This window comes from Polypterus senegalus, chromosome 3 (genome assembly GCF_016835505.1).
Source record: "Polypterus senegalus isolate Bchr_013 chromosome 3, ASM1683550v1, whole genome shotgun sequence".
Taxonomy (NCBI): domain Eukaryota; kingdom Metazoa; phylum Chordata; class Cladistia; order Polypteriformes; family Polypteridae; genus Polypterus; species Polypterus senegalus.
Genome location: NC_053156.1, coordinates 127,595,293 through 127,613,517, shown reverse-complemented (window position 1 = coordinate 127,613,517; position 18,225 = coordinate 127,595,293). Strand labels below are relative to the sequence as shown.

Genomic DNA, 18,225 nt, shown 5'->3' with positions numbered 1-18,225 from the left:
TGATTTGTTCTGAAGCCTGACTGAAATGTATCAAGAATAGCATGTTTATTGAGGTGGTCATTTAACTGCATAATGACTGCCTTCTCTAGAATTTTACTTAAGAAGGGCAGGTTAGAAATGGGTCTAAAATTTTCAAAGGCAGAGGGGTCAAGATTATTTTTCTTGAGCAGGGGTTTAACTACAGCAGTCTTAAGACAGTCTGGAAAGACCCCCGTATCTAATGACAATTAACTATGTCCAGAATATTGTCAATTAGCATGTCTGATATTTCTTTGAAAAACCTGGTTGGTATTGGATCAAGGACGCAGGTGGAGGGTTTCAGTTGAGAGATTATACTATGTAATTCAGGTAAATCTATCCTGGTGAAAGCATTTAATTTGTTTATAATGGAGTACCGGGGCTTTGGAGGTTCTGCAGTGTTGGGGAGATATACTATGTTATCTCTAATATCATTAATTTTTTGAGTGAAAAATACAGCAATGTTCTCACAGGTTTCACTGGAAGTATTCTGGGGCATTCCTTTGTGTTACCTGGGTTTAACAGACGATCAATTGTTGAAAATAAGACTCTGGGATTACTAGCATTGTTATTTATAATATTAGAGAAATAGCGCCTCTCAAGGCGGACTGTGTTATTGTATTCTGTTATTTTAGCCTTCAATATCTCATAATGGATAGTTAGTTTAGTTTTCCTCCATTTACGCTCAGCTCTACGACATGTTCTTTTTAAATCAGACACTCTTTGGGTCTTCCATGGAATAACAGTACTAGAGGATTTTTTAACTGTCTTTTCAGGTGCAACTATGTCAACAGCAGTTCTTACTTTAGAATTAAAGTTTTCCACTTTACTATTTACATTATCCTCGGTATTATAGTTGGCATTATAAACGGACTGATTGCTTAGAATAGTTGTAAGCTTTAAAGCTGCTGATGAGTCAAAGAAGAGTTTTTTAACAAAATGCTTCTCATGAGCGTTTTCTATCTTTATTTCTATATTAAATAGTAGAAAGAAATGGTCTGATAGACCAATATCAATGACCTGCTTTAAATCAACTTTAAGTCCTTTAGCAATCACTAAGTCTAATGTATGACCTGCTTTATGTGTAGGCTGATTAACGAGCTGCCTCAAATCAAAAGAGTCCAGGAGGTTCATGAATTCTTTTACTTTTGGTCACACTGATTGTCGACATGAAAGTTAAAGTCGCCGACTATTAAGAGTGCGTCATAGTTTGTAACTAAAATTGACATTAAGTCAAGTTTAAGTTGCTTAAATTGTTTTAAATTTTCTACTTTGTAGTCTTGATTTTGAAATGTATAACTTTAACTTTAGGACTGTAAGTTTGAATTCTAATTTAGATTTAGTTAGTGGGAATCTTCTATTTTACTTTCTACTTTAAATAGTTTTTTCTGTTTTCTTTCTTTGTTCATATTATTTTAATATTTAGCTTTTTACTTCTTTATCAATTTCTGACATTATTGGTCTACTTTCTGAATCTTGCATTTTGAATTCTCACTTTAAATAATTTAATAAATTAACTACATTACATTTTGAAAGTTAGAAGCGTTTTTTTAGATTTTTGGCCTTCAGGATATTTTTATAACAACACTACAATGTTATTATCAAAACTTTTAAGTTGAAATATACTTGTTTAAGTTGTTACATACAGGTCTGTACATTTGTTTATTTTTATGCAAATATTTCTCAGTATCTACTGTATTTTTTGTGGTTCCTCACATTACAACAAGTATTTACCTTATCGTGTCACTGATAGGAGTACAGACTGTATGTAGTGTATCTAATATAAGGTACTGCATAAAAAGAGCATTTTATAAACCTGCCTAATAATAAAATTATTATGATAAAAAAAATATAAAATAAAATAAAACAGTATAAAATATACAGATCGTTGGGACATGCTTTGCACTAACTGGAAGATCATTCTAAAGATATGTTGATTTGCTACACTGTTTGTGATCATTGTCATGTTTCAGCTCATCTGCAATAACAACTAGAGGGCCTGATGTTCTTCTCTTGAATGTTTAAGTATGAAATTCATACTTCAAAGGTAGTGAGACATCCAGGAGAGTTTATCAGAAAATCAACCCTAAATAAATCATGAGACTCCTACCACCATTTTTATTTTTATGGTAGTCTGTGTTGGACTTTTGCTGAAGTAGGTGCTTTTTGTTGTGGTCAAAAAAATCAGTTTGTCAAAGATAATTGTTTCCAAAATATTACAGGATCATTTAGATGCCATTTACAAACTTAACAGAAGCAGTGATGATTTTTTTAGATTACTATTGCTTCTATATAACAAATGCCATTGGCAGTCAGCCTAGTTTATATTGTTAAATTATAAATAAAAACATCTCATACTACAAGAGAAATCTGGAGATCCTGTGATTTGGGCCTGGGGTTTTTTAAACATTCTAGATCGTATTTTTTTCTTGCCCTGTGAAAGACATTTTCCTTTAAATTGATTAAGGCAACAAATCATACCAAATAGCTGTTATTGTCACCAATTTAGAGTACTTTAGAGAAAATAGGAAGAGCAGTTCAGGAAAAGCTGATGTTAAAACTTTGGAAGACAAAATAATCTGCAACCAAATTAAAGCAAAGAACAATCACAAAGTCAAGACAAACTTTGGTGAAAAGGAAAAATCAAAAAGGCTTGGAGGAAAAAACTGTTGTTTTCTTGTTAAACTTTATTGAAACAAATTGCAGAGTATTAGTCAGCATGTGGTTCCACCTTAAATTGTCGGGTATGGGCTTGCTAGCTGCAACAACAGAGGTAGGAGCACGGGCAGAGCAGCCTCTCCATGCTGACCTTCCAGCAAACGAGATGCAGTCAGAGGGACCAATGTACGGCATGTACCTCCAATAATGCACAGCTGACTGTTAGCGCCATAAAGTGCACCATAAATGCAGATCAGATAGTAGCATAGGCACTGTTTATGGGGAGACATTATGACATTTGCCCCCAGAACCTGGAGTGATACTAGAGGAAAGTCATTCTGGTAAAACTTAGTTGAAAGTCTATGCCAGATGCATTTCAGTTTATCTGTTGTTACAGACAATACTTGTAAAAACAACCTCATAAACATATAAATTTAATGTAGGTCTTTGTAATAAACTGGTCAGCAGAACATAATCTCAAAATGTGACGTTAAGTTCTTCCCTCGATGATATTTTAAATTGCATGAATACTACCTCTAAATTAAAAAGCCAGTATTCAAATTCTGCACTCTGTTGTATATTGAAGGCCACACTTCTCAAATATATCTGAGTTTTTAATGTTTCTTTTAAGTAAATGCATTAATACAGCTTCTTGTTATTGAATATTTCAAAACCAACCACAAATCTCTTAACTCAGCCAGTAAAGTAATGTCAGTGGTAGGTTGAATGCAACCAAATCAAATTATTATTTATATTATAGCTGATATTTTTTCCCCCCAGTGTTTATAAGAAGTCAGTGCTCCATTGATGATAATAACAGAGATGTTTATTCAAGCAAATCAAAAATCCAAAAAACAAGCAAATGAAAACACAAAACAGCAGGAAGAACAGTTATCCATCTCAGCTAGGATGCTTATCCATCCACCACATTTTTCATAGGGGTCATGTAGTTGAGTTGGAAGTCTTGACATTTCAAAAAGCTTCTACAGTAGATGAGATATTAGGACTACTTGGCTATTAGCTAATCAAGTACACTTGATAGTCTGAATTGCCTGATCTCATTTTTTAAAACATCTTCTGTGACTATCCCTGCTACTTAGTGGTGAATGTATATAAACCCTTTTCTATTTTACAACAATAAGATACGTGGAAAGATTCATATGTGCTACTTTAAGTGTCTGTCCTTTATTCATATAAAAAAGAAATTCTCAATAATTTTATATCATTTCTTCATAAAGAAAACAATGCAGACATCTTTCTAAAATTGTTCTGCAGCTACAGTATTTGCAGATTACCCTGGAGCTAGCCACTTTTGCCTGTTGAGGAATGAATTTCCAATATTGCTTACTATTTCCTTTAATTTCATTCCTGTCAATTTCTTAATTTTTGATTAAATGTTTTGGTCTGAAGCATGTAGCTCAGGAACTACAGGGCATACAATATAAAGTCAAAAATTCTTCTCTAAACTTCTTCTTAGCACCTATTAATTCCCTACCAAGTCTGGATACTCCCAATTGCATCCAGACAGACATACATATTAAGATAAGACTCAAAGGTCAACAAAATAATAGTATATAATGTCTCACTCAAGTTTAGTGCATTTGCACATTAATATGATGTGCACATAGTCATCTTTATTTTGTCTTGTTTTATTTGTTATTGGTAATTATAAAATGCAGAGTAATTAATGATTTCCTAGCTCTTTTCCTAAGGAGACTTATTCTGGTTTTATTTTTCAGGCTGTCAGCGAGAGACATTCTGATCCTCCTTTAGGTGGATGGGTGCTAGACAACTTCCCAAACACAAAAGAGCAGTGGATATCAATGCAGGAACGGGGAATTCTGCCAGACAGTGTTTTCTTTCTCACAAACACAGAAGATGATGGTAGTTATTTGTTTATATTTGTCAGTAAAATGTGTGGTGCTTGATACTCATTATATAAAAAAATGTAATTTTAATATTAAGTCATCATTACAGGTTCAACTGCTGTTTCACAGTCTTGCCCATTGTAGCTGGTTGCCCCAAATATCTTTTTCCTCCACTTTCTGCAGTTCTGACCTATTAATTTCATATAATGTAATGTCACCTCCAACCATGACCTTTTCTGCCTCCCTCTTGTCATCATCTCCTTCACCATCATCTTGGTGCACCCCTTCACCTAATCATCCTTATGACTAAAACAACTTTGTCTTTTTCTCCTCAGCATAACACCTATCACCTCCACACCAACTCTTTCTCTTGACTTGATATTAATCTCTCTCTTTCTCCCTGCATGATACTTCCCACATACACCTGATTATTATGTCTGCTCTGTTCTACGTTGCTTCATATTCCACATTCACTGGCCATGTCTTACTTCCACAGAGCATACTATTCCTCATAAGGTTTTCATAAAATTTTCCCCTTAATACCAGAAAAACTTGTTTAGAAGAAGTGTATATAGTGGCAGTGCTTACAGTTTCATTTATGCACATGTCGTCCTGCCTGTCATTTCTGCACCTGTACCTCCATCTGCACTTAACATGTCACCTAAGTACCAGAATTTACCTACTTTCTCCAAAACAACTCCATTACTGAGATCTGTATTTACACTTACTAGATCACTATATCAAACCCATTTAATCCAAGTCAAGGTTACAGACAGCTACAACCAGTCTAAGCAGCCTCGGGCAAATGGTGTGAAATATTCCTTGACAGAGTGCTAGTCCATCACAGAGTCCATTCATGCACACAGCTACAGGGCCTGTTTAGAATCACTGTTTAACCTAACCAACACATCTTTAACGATGAGGCAGGAATGCCACATTCCAGAGGAAAATATAGGATAAGGATAGGATAAGAGTACAGACTCTGTATGGAGAACAATGGAGCATAGATTCAAACACAGGATGCTGGACTTGTGAGGCAGCAATGCCATCCACTGTGTCACCATGCCACCCAATTTCTGATTCTGCACCACAAAAATACTGATGTAAAATTGTATTCTGCTCAGTTTTACATATTGTGAAAAAAGAACAATTTTTATTTTCATAATTTATATTAATATTTGTTGTCACTCCTTAATCTGATTTTTCATAATGGCAAAAGTAATTTACAGTAGTTTAGAAGAAATATTAAGCACAATAACAAAAAATAACAACAAAATACACTGAAGGATTATACTGTTGGTTAACACCATTTGTTAACTTACTTTAGTTTAGAAATCTAAGGTGTCATAGTTTACAGGAAAAAAGCAAAGAAAAGCTTTTGGCGTTTTGGAGTGAAGGAGTCAACCAATAGAAAACTTGTTCATGCATAACAGCCCTGAACAAGAGGAAGCCACAGTAACGCAGTGTCATTCTTTATGTAAAGATGTGTAGTCTGTTATAGTCAGAGACTCTTAACTGGCCTGATATATACCTGTGTGTGCAAGTGTTCCTTGTCCTGGACTGGCATCCCATCTAAGGTTGGTTACTGCTACTGGGAGAAGTTCTGACTCCACTAAAGACAGACAGGTGAATGTAAAGGTCAGAAATACAAATCATAGTGTTTTTTCTTAAAAAATAAAATTATTAACTCAATGCATTAATATAACAAAAAGTGTTCAAAATGTAACAGGTGCATTACCAGATATTTCGGAGCATACTTGGTCATTCGCAGCATTGAGTTTTCACATTTCTCCCAGACATTTTTCCTTCAACATTTCAAAGACGTTCTTATTAAGTTAATATTAACCAAAAAAAGGAGCAACATTCAGCGCATTTGTGCAATAGTACAGAAAGTATGGAGACTTCAGGTTCTTGTTACATATTGATCTTTAACTAGCAGAAGGAATTGGATTTTGCATTGAAGGCAGCATGCTGCATTTTTCTTTACTTTTTCAATTTCTTTTGCTTCTTTTGAATTAGTAGCTTAGATTCTGGCCTCTGGTTACTCCAGTCTAATGAGGTAGACTGCCTGCCTGGACTCTTTCTAATATCTTCGTCAGCTCTCTCTAAATCAATATTTTAAATAATGCAATGAGTAAGAAGCAATTTATCAAACAAAATGGAGCATACACAGGTTTGCAAACAAATAAGTTCTTTAACATTTGACCTGTAACACTGCAAATCTTGCACCATAGCAAAAGTCAGCATAGAGACAAGACACAAGTTGGTCATCCTGCACCTTCAAGGCCTCGCAAGCAGAAATTTCACAGTAGACAAGTGTTTCCCTATGTGCTATTCAAGCTGCTCTGCAGAAGCACAAACAAGCCAGCAAGGTTGAGGAGTAGAAATACAGTGTTTGGCTACAGAAACTAAGTGCAGCAAACAAGACATACATTAAGCTTACATCCATTCAAAATCAGTAGATGTCCAGCACCACTATCAGCTCCGAAATGGCAGAAACCACTGGGTACCTGGTACACCTATCTGCAGTATAGAAGAGTTGCAAAAGAAAATAATAAAAACACAAGAACAGGAGTGTTGAAAATGGCAACAGGTGCTCTGGACTATTAAATCAAACTCAAGGCAGTTTGTCTCCTGTAGGGTTGGAAAATTGTCCATTAATAAATGTCTGCAGGCAACAGTGAAATCCAGTCAAGGTTCACTACAGTTTTGGGGCTGCATTTCTGCAAACAGAGTTGGTGATTTGATCAAAATCAATGCCCCGCTTCACAGCTCAGAAATACAGGCAGGTTATTCACCATCATGGAGTACCATCAGGGAGACATCTTATCAGTCCTAACTTAATTTGTGCATTGTAATGACCCCGAACACATGACCAACATCATGGCAGTAAAAAGAGGAACAAGGAATTCTGCACCAGAGGGTATGGGTCCACAGGACCCTGATCTTAACATCATCAAGCCAGTCTGGGATTACTAGCAGAGACAGAAGCAAATAAGAACAAAGTCTGCCATGGAGCTATAGCAACTGTGGAAAAAACAGCCACACTTCAACTGCATGCAATTCTACCTAAGACATGGCAAAGAATTAATTTAAGTTTTTTGTTACACTTTGTAGCAAGTTTACTGAATTATAAAAAACTATTTATTATGTAGCATTATATATGCCTGAATGTGCAAATTATTAACGTTAGGGCCCGAACTGTTTAGAAATCATTATAACATCACAGACTTTATTTTAGCAACATATGGTATACTTTTCATTTCTATAACAACTGCCATCAAATATTATATGACTTTACTTTCAGATTCAAAATTTCATTCACATTCATGCCGTGCTGCATTATTTCACAAGTGCACTAGATCTTTGCACAGTACTATACAGTTGCACAGTGTATCTGAACTTGTAAAGTGTCTTTGGAATGGTGCATGCTAAAGCCTATATGCAATATGTAAAATGATGGTTGAATCATGTAACCTTAAGCACTTAAAACATTTCTTCTGTAATAATGTAATTTACTTTGTTCATAGGAAAATATCTTCTTACTAGATTATATGAGCTAAATAAAAGTGAAATTGATGCTGCCATATTAGAAAAACTACAGGAAGACAGAAGAAAGAAACTCATTGAGAAGAAAGAGATAGAGTAAGTACTTCTGTCAGGTGTTGCAAAAATGTTGCTTTTCTTCCTAGAAAGAGCTAAACTTTAATTTAAAAAGTTTTCATGTTCAATTAATTAAATTGCACAAGTGCCCAAGTATTCTGTAAAAAAAATCATTAGAATTCTAGATATGTATTACTAAAAAGTTCATTACAAAACTAGGCAAGTGGTCTGCAGGAAATTAATTAGAAAATTTTCTTTCTAAACTTTATAGATTTCATCAGGGAAAAAAACGAGCTGTCTCTAGGAAATTCAATATTAAACAGGCAATTTGATCTCAGGGGAAATCACTATGAAACTAGATGTCTTAATACTAAAATATTCATGGACATTATTGGTGACTGCTTAATGTAGGTCAAGTGTCAATCGATAAATGACGAGTACCTTATGACAAGTCATACTTGAGAAAATATAAATGTGGAAGAAACTGCTTGCCTTGAATATTCATGTAGACTTGCTCATATATTCTATATATTGCACAGTTCCTGCATATCGTTCACCCACATGTCCATGGTACACACCTCCCATCTCACCTCATCTTACAATTGCTCTATTGGATTGAAATCTGGGGACTTTTCAGGCCATTGGAGGAAAAATAAGTCACTATCATATTTATGGAGACAGCTTGCAATGATGGGTTCTTTGTAACATTACACCTTATCACAGTGGAAGTATCCATTTAAAACATGGTATGCTAGACATAAAGGGATGTAAAGTTAATAGTGAGGAAAAAAAATGTTTGGCCAGTCTGTGATACTAAAATAATGCTGAATTGGTATTAAGAGGCTTAACATGCGCCAGGAAAACATTCCTCAAATCATTGTAGTACCCTAGCCAGCCTGAACAATTGACACAAAGCAGCCTTGCTTCACATATTCATGCTATTTAAAACCATGTTTGAACTGTACCCTATGTATGTTGCACCAGAAATTGAGATTTAATAGAACAAGTGACATTTTTCTAGTCTTAACTGTCCAGTTTTAGTGATTACCTATCTACTGTAGACTTGTTTCTGTATTCTTGTCTGACAAGAGTGGAATTCTCTGTGCTCTTTGCTGTAGCCCAAGCATGTAAAGGGCCAATACATTTTGCTTTCAATGATGCTTTTCCTCACAATACTATTCAAAAGAGATGTTTTTGAGTATCTGTGAATTTTCTGTTAGTTTGAACTCATCTGGCCATTCTTTTCCATTCCTAAGAGGCTGGAACTTCCACATCTTGCATCAACAATCACACCACTTTTAGAAAACCACCTGGCTAAGACATTATCTTGTCATTTTTTCCTAAATATTGTTTAGTACATTTTTTATTATGTTGTTATTTGTTATATATTCCTTAACTAATATTTTGTATACATTATTGTGTACTTTTAGTTTTAGTTGTTCTTTATGTTATGTCCCTTACTGTCAGTATGTTGAGCCTAAGGGGGCAGGGCCCTTGACAACAAACTTCTGTGACAATAGTTAATACTTCTGTTCATTGCCTTTCAGACAGCCTTGGTGTCACAATCACTCTGAACTCATTAACAGCTGTGTTTGGTGTACTCCCAGACAGGCTTAAAGTGGAGAAAGACAAACAAACTGTAGTTTCCTTTACTACACTACTAGTATGTAGACTTCTCTTGCTCAACTGAAAGAATCTCAACCCACCTCTTTTAAGTCAGTGGGTAAATTATGTCCTATACTATTTGAAACTGGAAAAAAACAAATTCCTACTTAGAGGATCTGTGCAAAACTTTCTAAAAACCTGGCAGGATTTAATCAATAACATTTTAGAATAAGCATTTAAATTGGGGAAAAGGATTTTCTTCCCCTGTTTTTTTTTTGTTCCTACACTTAAAGTGTTACTCTGTCTTTTGATCTAGCTCTCTTTCTCATGGATAGGGGGTGATTTGAACTTAGTTTTGTCAAGTTTGTCTTGCTTGTATGGATTAATACTTGCTTTTAATAAATTCAATTGAACATTTAAAAAATACTTCTGTTTGTCAGCTATCATCTTGTCAATTTTTTTAAATATTAATGTATTTTGATTATGGACGTTTTCTTGGCATAATGCATAAATTTCTGCATTTGTTGTCTTTTAAGCATTTTGTTTCAAATTAATTCTTCATTTTGTTTGCCTTTTGGAATTTAGATTTTGTTAATAAATCAGTTTCTATAATTAAGAAGTGTTACAGTTCCCATCTTCTTTTTCTGAATTTTCTTGGAAGTTTGAAAACCTACTCCTTTTTTGGTTATCCAGGAGTTGCCAAAAAGTAAAGCATGGATTAAAAAAGCACTTGAGTAAAAAACAGGCACTACGGAAAGGAAAAAGCAATAAAGGCAAAGAATACCAGTATGGAAGAAGTAGGGCTATACCAGGGTATCAAAGAGAGAGAGAGAGATGTCACTGCAAGGAGGGCAGCTTTTTTTCACCACAATTCGATAATATGGGATAATGAAACCTTAGAGCTAGTTTAATTGCCTGTCCTTTAATGTCCTGGAGGGCCATCTCTTTTTTTATGCTCCCATCTTTGGCACTTCCAGGACACAAGCACCAGTACACCATACATGACAAGGTTTGCCACTTCCCAAACTCCTCTGCCCATAAAGAACCTTTCAATTTTCCAATGTGGTTCTAGTTCTCCATAACGCACCAGTGAGGCACCATTTCCTGGTTTATATTTGTACATTTCCATGTACAAAATGCAGTTTCTTTTTGTCATGTTTTGTTTTAACAATGCTGTTTTTAAGTCTGTCAGCACTCTGGACTTGTTAACGTAAGTACTTTGTATAACATTAAACTGAATCAAACTGAGCTAGCAGTGGCTAATGCTATTACCTCCCATCAGAAGGAGACTCACCTTCTAACACCCTTTTTTGATTTAGTAAATTCTCCCAATATCCTTCTGGACCTTTGATCAGGCATTCTGTTTTCTTTCCGCAATCCTGATGCTGATACCAGGATAGACTCCAGGGGCCTCATGTATAAATGGTGTGTACGCACAGAAATGTTGCGTAAGAACTTTTCCACGTTCAAATCGCGATGTATAAAACCTACGCTTGGCGTAAAGCCACGCACTTTTCCACGGTACCTCATGCCTTGTCGTACGCAAGTTCTCCGCTCGGTTTTGCAGACTGGCGGCACCCAGCGTCAAAGCAGTGCTACTGTTCTTGTGTGATTACTCATTATTTTCATGAGGTGGCTTTATAAATACACAGAAACTAACCGCATATTGTTTATTAGTGTAATGCATCTGATTGTAATTACCTTGTAACAATATAATGGTCCAGGGAACAGCCATAGTATTCCAAATGCCATAACTGCTTTAGCGTTGTTACTCTCACTTCTTCTTCTTCTTCTTTCAGCTCCTCCCATTAGGAGTTGCCACAGCGGATCATCTTTTTCCATATTTCTCTCACTGCACTACTCGGAGTATTTATATCACTGTATCTGAGTGTGAATCACAGCAGCAACTGATCGGAAAGAGAATTATCGGTATACGGCATTAAGCACACGCTGTCTCTGCCACGGCAAAACGTTTCAAAGCCTTTCCTGTACAGACCTCGCGGTTCAAAACAGTTTAATCCCAAGAACTTTAAATGCAGCCAATCAAGTGCTCCTTGTAGAACTGTTTGTACTTATAAGTACAATCACCCCACTGTAAACTTGCACTACAGTTATAATATCGCACAACCTGAGCCACTTTTTTTTTTTTAAATTATTTATTAATTTTATTACAATCAATACATAGCAATCAAGTTTTTACCAAAAAAAAGAATTATGCTAAGAACAGATCGATCCCCACCCTTGAGAGAGAGAGCAAGCCAAACGGTGTAAAATTTAAGGCTTGTAAAAATACCTAAATCAACAAATTCTCTGTGCTTTATAAAATCATTTCAAAATATTACTGATTAGATCCTGCCATGTTTTGAAAAAAGTCTGCACAGATCCTCTAACTGAGTATTTGATTTTTTCCAATTTTAAATAATATAACACATCAGTTTCCCACTGACTTAAAAGAGGAGAGTTTGGGTTCTTCCAGTTTATCAGAATAAGTCTGCGTGCCAACAGTGTAGTGAATGCAATCACAATTTGTTTGTCTTTCTCCACTTTAAGACCCTCTGGAAGAACCCCAAACACAGCTGTTAATGGGTTAGGAGGGATTGTGAGTCCAAGACTGTCTGAGAGGTAATTAAAAATTTTTGTCCAGAATAATGTTAATTTGGAGCAGGCCCAGAACATGTGACCTAGTGAGGCTGGGGCTTGGTTGCAACGTTCGCAGGTTGGATCATGCCCTGGAAACATTTTGGAGAGTTTAAGTCGAGACAGATGTGCTCGATATATAATTTTGAGTTGTATAATTGTATGCTTTGCATATGGAGCTTGAGTGAATTCTCTGCATTGCTACTTTCCACTCCTTTTCTGATATATTAATTGAGAGGTCATTTTCCCAGTGTCCTCTTGGATCTTTGAAAGGAAGGGATTGTAAAAGGATTTTATATATTGTAGAGATGGAGTCTAACTCCTTGAAATTGAGCAATAATTTTTCCAGCGTGGATGAGGGTGCAAGATGAGGAAAATCTGGAAGGTTCTGTTTAACAAAGTTCCTGATTTGAAGATAGTGAAAGAAATTTGTAGCTGGAATGTTAAATTTGGAATGTAATTGTTCATAGGATGCAAAGGCGTTGTCTATATAAAGATCTCTAAGCAAGTTAATTCCAAATTTTTCCAGATATTAAAAACTGCATATGTTTGTGAGGGTTGAAAGAGGTGGTTCTTTTGCAGGGTGCCACAGAAAGAAGCTTCTCCGTCTTAAAATGCTTTCTACATTGGTTCCAGATTCTAAGTGAGTGGAGCACAATTGGGTTATTAGTGTATTGCCGATAACGTGTGTTTATTGGAGCACAAAGCAAGGAATACAAAGAAGTACTGCAGGATTTTACTTCTATTGCGGTCCATGCCTGTGTATGTTCTTCTATTTGTGTCCAGGTTCTTATCGACTGTATATTTGCCCAGTAATAAAACTGGAAGTTAGGTAGAGCCATGCCCCTTCTGCCTTTTGTCTTTGTAGGGTCGCTCTTTTGATGCGTGGATGTTTAGAATTCCAAATAAATGAGGTTATTGTTGAATCTAATTGCTTAAAGAACGATTTATTAATGTATATTGGTATGTTTTGAAATAAAAAGGAGCTTAGGAAGAATATTCATCTTAACAGTGTTAATTCTTCCAGCTAGTGTGAGATGAAGGGTTGACCATCTATGCAAGTCTTGTTTAATTTTTTCCATACAGACGACGAAATTTTGTTGATAAAGAGCTTTATGTTTACTTGTGATGTTTACCCGAGGTATTTAAACTGTTCTGCAATGATAAAAGGAAGGGTGTCTAATCTAATATTATATGCTTGCGAATTCACGGAAAGAGTACACTTTTATTCAGATTAATTCTGAGACCAGAGAGCTTTTGAAATTCTGTGAGTGCTGCTAAGACTGCAGGCACAGAATTTTCTGGGTCCGATATATACAGTACCATGTCATCTGCATATAATGAGATTTTCTGTTCCAGTCCTTCTCTGCTAATCCCCTTTATCTGATCAGTATTTCGACAATGTATTGCCAGTGGTTCAATGGCAATTGCAAACAGCAGTGGTGACAAAGGGCATCCTTGTCTTGTGCCACGTTCTAGTTTAAAGTAGTCTGAGCAAATGTTATTGATGCAAACTGAAGCTTCTGGGTTAGTATACAGTAATTTAATCCATGCACAAATGTTGGGCCAAACCCAAACTTCTCCAAAATAGTAAAAGGTATTTCCATTCAATCATGTCGAATGCTTTTCTGCATCCAATGATAATAATATTTCTGGGGTGTTTGATTTAGTTGGTGAGTATATTACATTAAACAGGCGTCGAAGATTTGAAGATAAGTGTCGGCCCCTAATAAATCCAGTTTGGTCTTGTGATATTACTGAGGGAGCACTTTCTCCATCCTTCTAGCTATGATTTTAGAGAGTATTTTAACGTCGTTATTCAGAAGTGAAATTGGTCTGTATGATGCACATTGTAATAAGTCCTTATTTTGTTTTGGAAAGACAGTGATTAGTGCTTGGCGAAAGGTTTGTGGAAGAGATTGGTTATCTCTGGCTTCTGTAAATGTTGCTAATAGGAGGGAGCTAGCTGAGCGGAGAATTTCTTGTAAAACTCTGCAGGGTAGCCATCAGGGCCTGCTGCTTTTCCACCTTGGAGTGACTTTATAGCATCCAGTAATTCTGATAATGACAGAGGTTTATCGAGCTCCTCCACACTAAAAGCGTCAATTTGTGGTATCTGTAATTTATCCAGAAATGCATTAGATTGTATATTGTCTTCTTTAAACTCAGTAGTATATAGGGATTTATAGTAGTCTCTAAAAGTGTACATTATATTTTTGTGTTCGATGATTTTATCTCCATACGTGTTAGTAATTACGAGATTGCTATGCATCTTGCTTGTGAATTTGTTGCGCTAAAAGCTTATTAGCTTTCTCTCCATGTTCATAATAATGATGTCTGGATTTGTAAATTAGTTGTTCGGTTTCTTTAGTTGTCAAGAGGTTTAATTCTGAATGTAGAGCCTGCCTCCTCTTATGTAGAGTCTCGCTTGGTAGTCTGGCATGTTCTTCATCTATTTTAGTAATTTCGCTTTTTATCTCTGCTACTTTCTTCGGATTTATTTCTGTGGGAAAGATATGAGATAATCTGTCCTCTTAAGAAGGCCTTAAGAGTTTCCCAGAGTATTCCTGCAGAGATCTCAGGGGATGTATTTGTCTCTAGAAAGAATTCAATTTGTTTGGATATAAATTCAGTACAATTCTCGTCAGCTAATAGAAGCGGATTGAGACGCCATCTGGGGTGAGTGTATGGGGCTTAGTAATTTCAGCTCCAAGATCATCGGAGCATGGTCTGAAATAACAATAGCATCGTATTTACAAGATTTAATCTTAGGCAAGAAGTTATTATCTATAAAGAAGTAATCAATCCTTGAGTAGCAATGATGTACTGGTGAGTAGAAAGAATATGTTCTTGAATTTGGGTTTAAAAACCTCCAGGGATCTGATAAGTTGTGATCAGTTATAAACTTTGTAATTATCTTTGCGGTGTTAGTTGCCGTTCCCCCTGTGGAGGAAGTCTTATCTAAAAGTGGATTTAGAACACAATTAAAGTCCCCAGCCATTATAAGTTTATGAGTGTTCAGATTGGGAATGGATGCAAATAAATTTTGTATAAATTCCTTATCATCAACATTAGGTGCATAAACATTTATCAAAATCATTTTACAGTTAGATAAGTCTCCCATGACCATCACATATCTCCCTTCAGGATCCAATACTACATCTGATGCTACAAATGGTACTGTTCTATGTATGAGAATTCCCACCCCTCTAGTTTTCTTTGTAAAACTAGAATGGAACATTTGGCCAGTCCAGTCTTTTGCAGCGGAACTGATCCTTACTTAGTAAGTGGGTTTCCTGTAAAAATACTATTTTAGCATTTAGACCTGTTAGGTGAGAAAGTACTTTCTTTCTCTTTAATTCGTGATTCAGGCCTTTAACATTCCAGCTTACGAAGTTAACTGTCCCATCATGGAGACACTGATTCTGAGTTTTTGGTGTCATATTATAGTCTTAACTGGAAGTGAAATAGTTTAGGTCTTAATTTCCTATTCCCCCAAGAGTTGTTGCCATGCAGCTTATTATTACGTTGATAGTTATAATTATAAAGATTGAGATGATAGATTAGATATAGATCAAGCCTGCTCTCTTTCTCTTCCCCTTAACCCCCACCCTCCCTTTTTGCCTCCCCAGGTGAGGCTAAAACCCACTTCATGCAGTCCCAGTCCTCTGACATACCCAGAGACAGAGCACGTCCAAAGCACATCAAGCCCCCATGCAGTGGCGCTTTAAGGTTAAAAGATAGAGATATCTGTTACCAATATAGTCTTTAAAAGAGGAAAAAGAAAAAAAAGAAAAGAATTTTGCAAAATATATATATATATATATATATATATATATATATATATATATATATATATATACATATAATCTTCATCAATTTTAGTGCATTAAGATGATATCCCCAGATAATAAACCCAGGTGATGGTGTTAAAGATGTGTCCAAAACAAGCATAACAAGTCTTAATGCAGTAATAGCAATAACAGCAAACCAAGGGTATGATATTGAACAGTCTCATTTAGGGTACACATGAAATAATTAGAAAAGAAAAAAGAGGAGGAAAACGTAATTAAGCACAATAAAACATAAACATTTAGCCCTAGTAATACTAAGTAATGATAAGTAATAAGTAAGTAATAATAATATAAGAATATGAGAATATATGCTGATAAAAACCCGTATTTTAAAACAAATAGATCAGACAGTAGATTATTAATCCTAGCTTTATCATTTACCGCCATGACTCACAATTATGTATCAGAATAGTCCGGGATCAGCTTTCTTAACTCATTTTCTGCCTCCTCCTTGCTAGCGAAAACATAGAAATGACCCTGCCATTCCACTTTCAGTTTTGCGGATACAGGAGGCCGTATTTGACATTGGCTTGCCGTAGCAGCTGTTTAATATTATAGAAGGCGGCGTTTGATAGCTGTTGCTGGAGAGAAGTCAGGGAAGGCGCGAATGTGGCAATCTTCATATATAATATCTTCCTTTTTTCCTGAGGAGTTCCATCACCTCTAACTTAAATGATAATCGTTCAAAGCGAACTATAAAAGATCTTGGTCGGGGTCTGGCGGTGTTTGATCCACGCGTAAGCGCTGCTATCTCAGATTCTGCTTTAAAGTCGCCCCGATTATTTTAGAAAAAGTTCAGTTGCGAATTTCACGGGTTTAAACTTTCTCGATTCTCCGGCAGCCTTCAATTCTGACATTATACCTTCTATTCCCATCTTCTAAAGCAGCCAGTCTGTCTCCAAGTTTTTCTCCGAGTTTTTACATTCGAACTGACATTTACTGCTCTTTCCTCGGCACTGGCAGCTAGATGTTCGGCTATTTCGATCCGATTCGTGAATGTCTCACTAAGATGCTCCAATCGATCAGCAAGCGTGCTCAGTTTAACGAGTTTTTCTCAATGCGCTCTTCAATTTTACCCAGCACCTGTCGAAGTTCAAGTTGTACCTCTTGACGCAGCCTTTCATTTGCCTGTTGGATTTCCTGTTGGATTTCCTGTCGCAGACATTCATTGGCCTGTTTCATCTCCTGTTTTAATTCCTGTTTCAGTCTCTCATGTGCCTTTGCCGTTGCTTTCTCATTAGCCTTCTCGCTTTTCTTTATATCTTGCGTGAGCTCAGCGAGCAACACTTTCAGTTCAGATAGCTCAAATGTGCCTTCTTGTACCGTAGATGAAGCAGCAGACTCTGCTGAAGCGGTGTCCCGCTGCTCCAGTCCCGCGTATTGCGTAACTGAAGCCGCGGACCTCCCGGCCTTTTCCAGTTTCAGGTAATCCTCTCCAATCGGCGAGCTATCCACATCTGCACTCACGATCGCACCTTCGCCCCTTTTCGCTCTCAGCGGCGGCGATGTAGCGGACCGTGGTCCCAAGGAGTCTGTACTTTCGCCCATCTGATCCAGGTCTGTCTCTGAGAGGCCGTATCTCGAACTAGGGCTTGCTGATCGCAGCTTGGATGTAGCTTTAGTCTTGATTCTTCGGACCCCCTTCTTGTTGGCCATGTTTATATGTGTTTACATATACTGTAGCGGTCCCTCTCGGGTTGAATAAATACAGGATATCTCAGAATAATAAGCAAATAATATGAAAAATAGCACCACTGCTAGCGGAGCTCCACTTCAGACATCCATCTCTCGCATCGGACGAGACCAACTTATAAAGCGCAAAGGTAAAATGCAGCAAAATATGTTTGTTAAATTATACAGATAAAACTTTAACTTTATTTAAATAATCTATATTCTTCACTGGGAGTGTCTTTAAGGATAGAATAATTAAACATGTACTACGAAGATATTTCAATGTTCTTTAAATGTTTTGAAGAATCGGC

General features: G+C 36.3%; 1 protein-coding gene across 2 annotated transcripts in view; it reads left to right on the top strand.

The window, feature by feature from the left end:
- Positions 1-18,225, top strand: part of ak9 (adenylate kinase 9) — a 115,875-nt gene that overhangs the window by 43,995 nt on the left and 53,655 nt on the right. For both annotated transcript variants that reach the window (XM_039747912.1, XM_039747910.1), the window contains 2 exons: positions 4,416-4,560; positions 8,075-8,189. In XM_039747912.1, the coding sequence (XP_039603846.1) occupies positions 4,416-4,560; positions 8,075-8,189 (260 nt within the window). The remainder of the gene's footprint in view (positions 1-4,415; positions 4,561-8,074; positions 8,190-18,225) is intronic.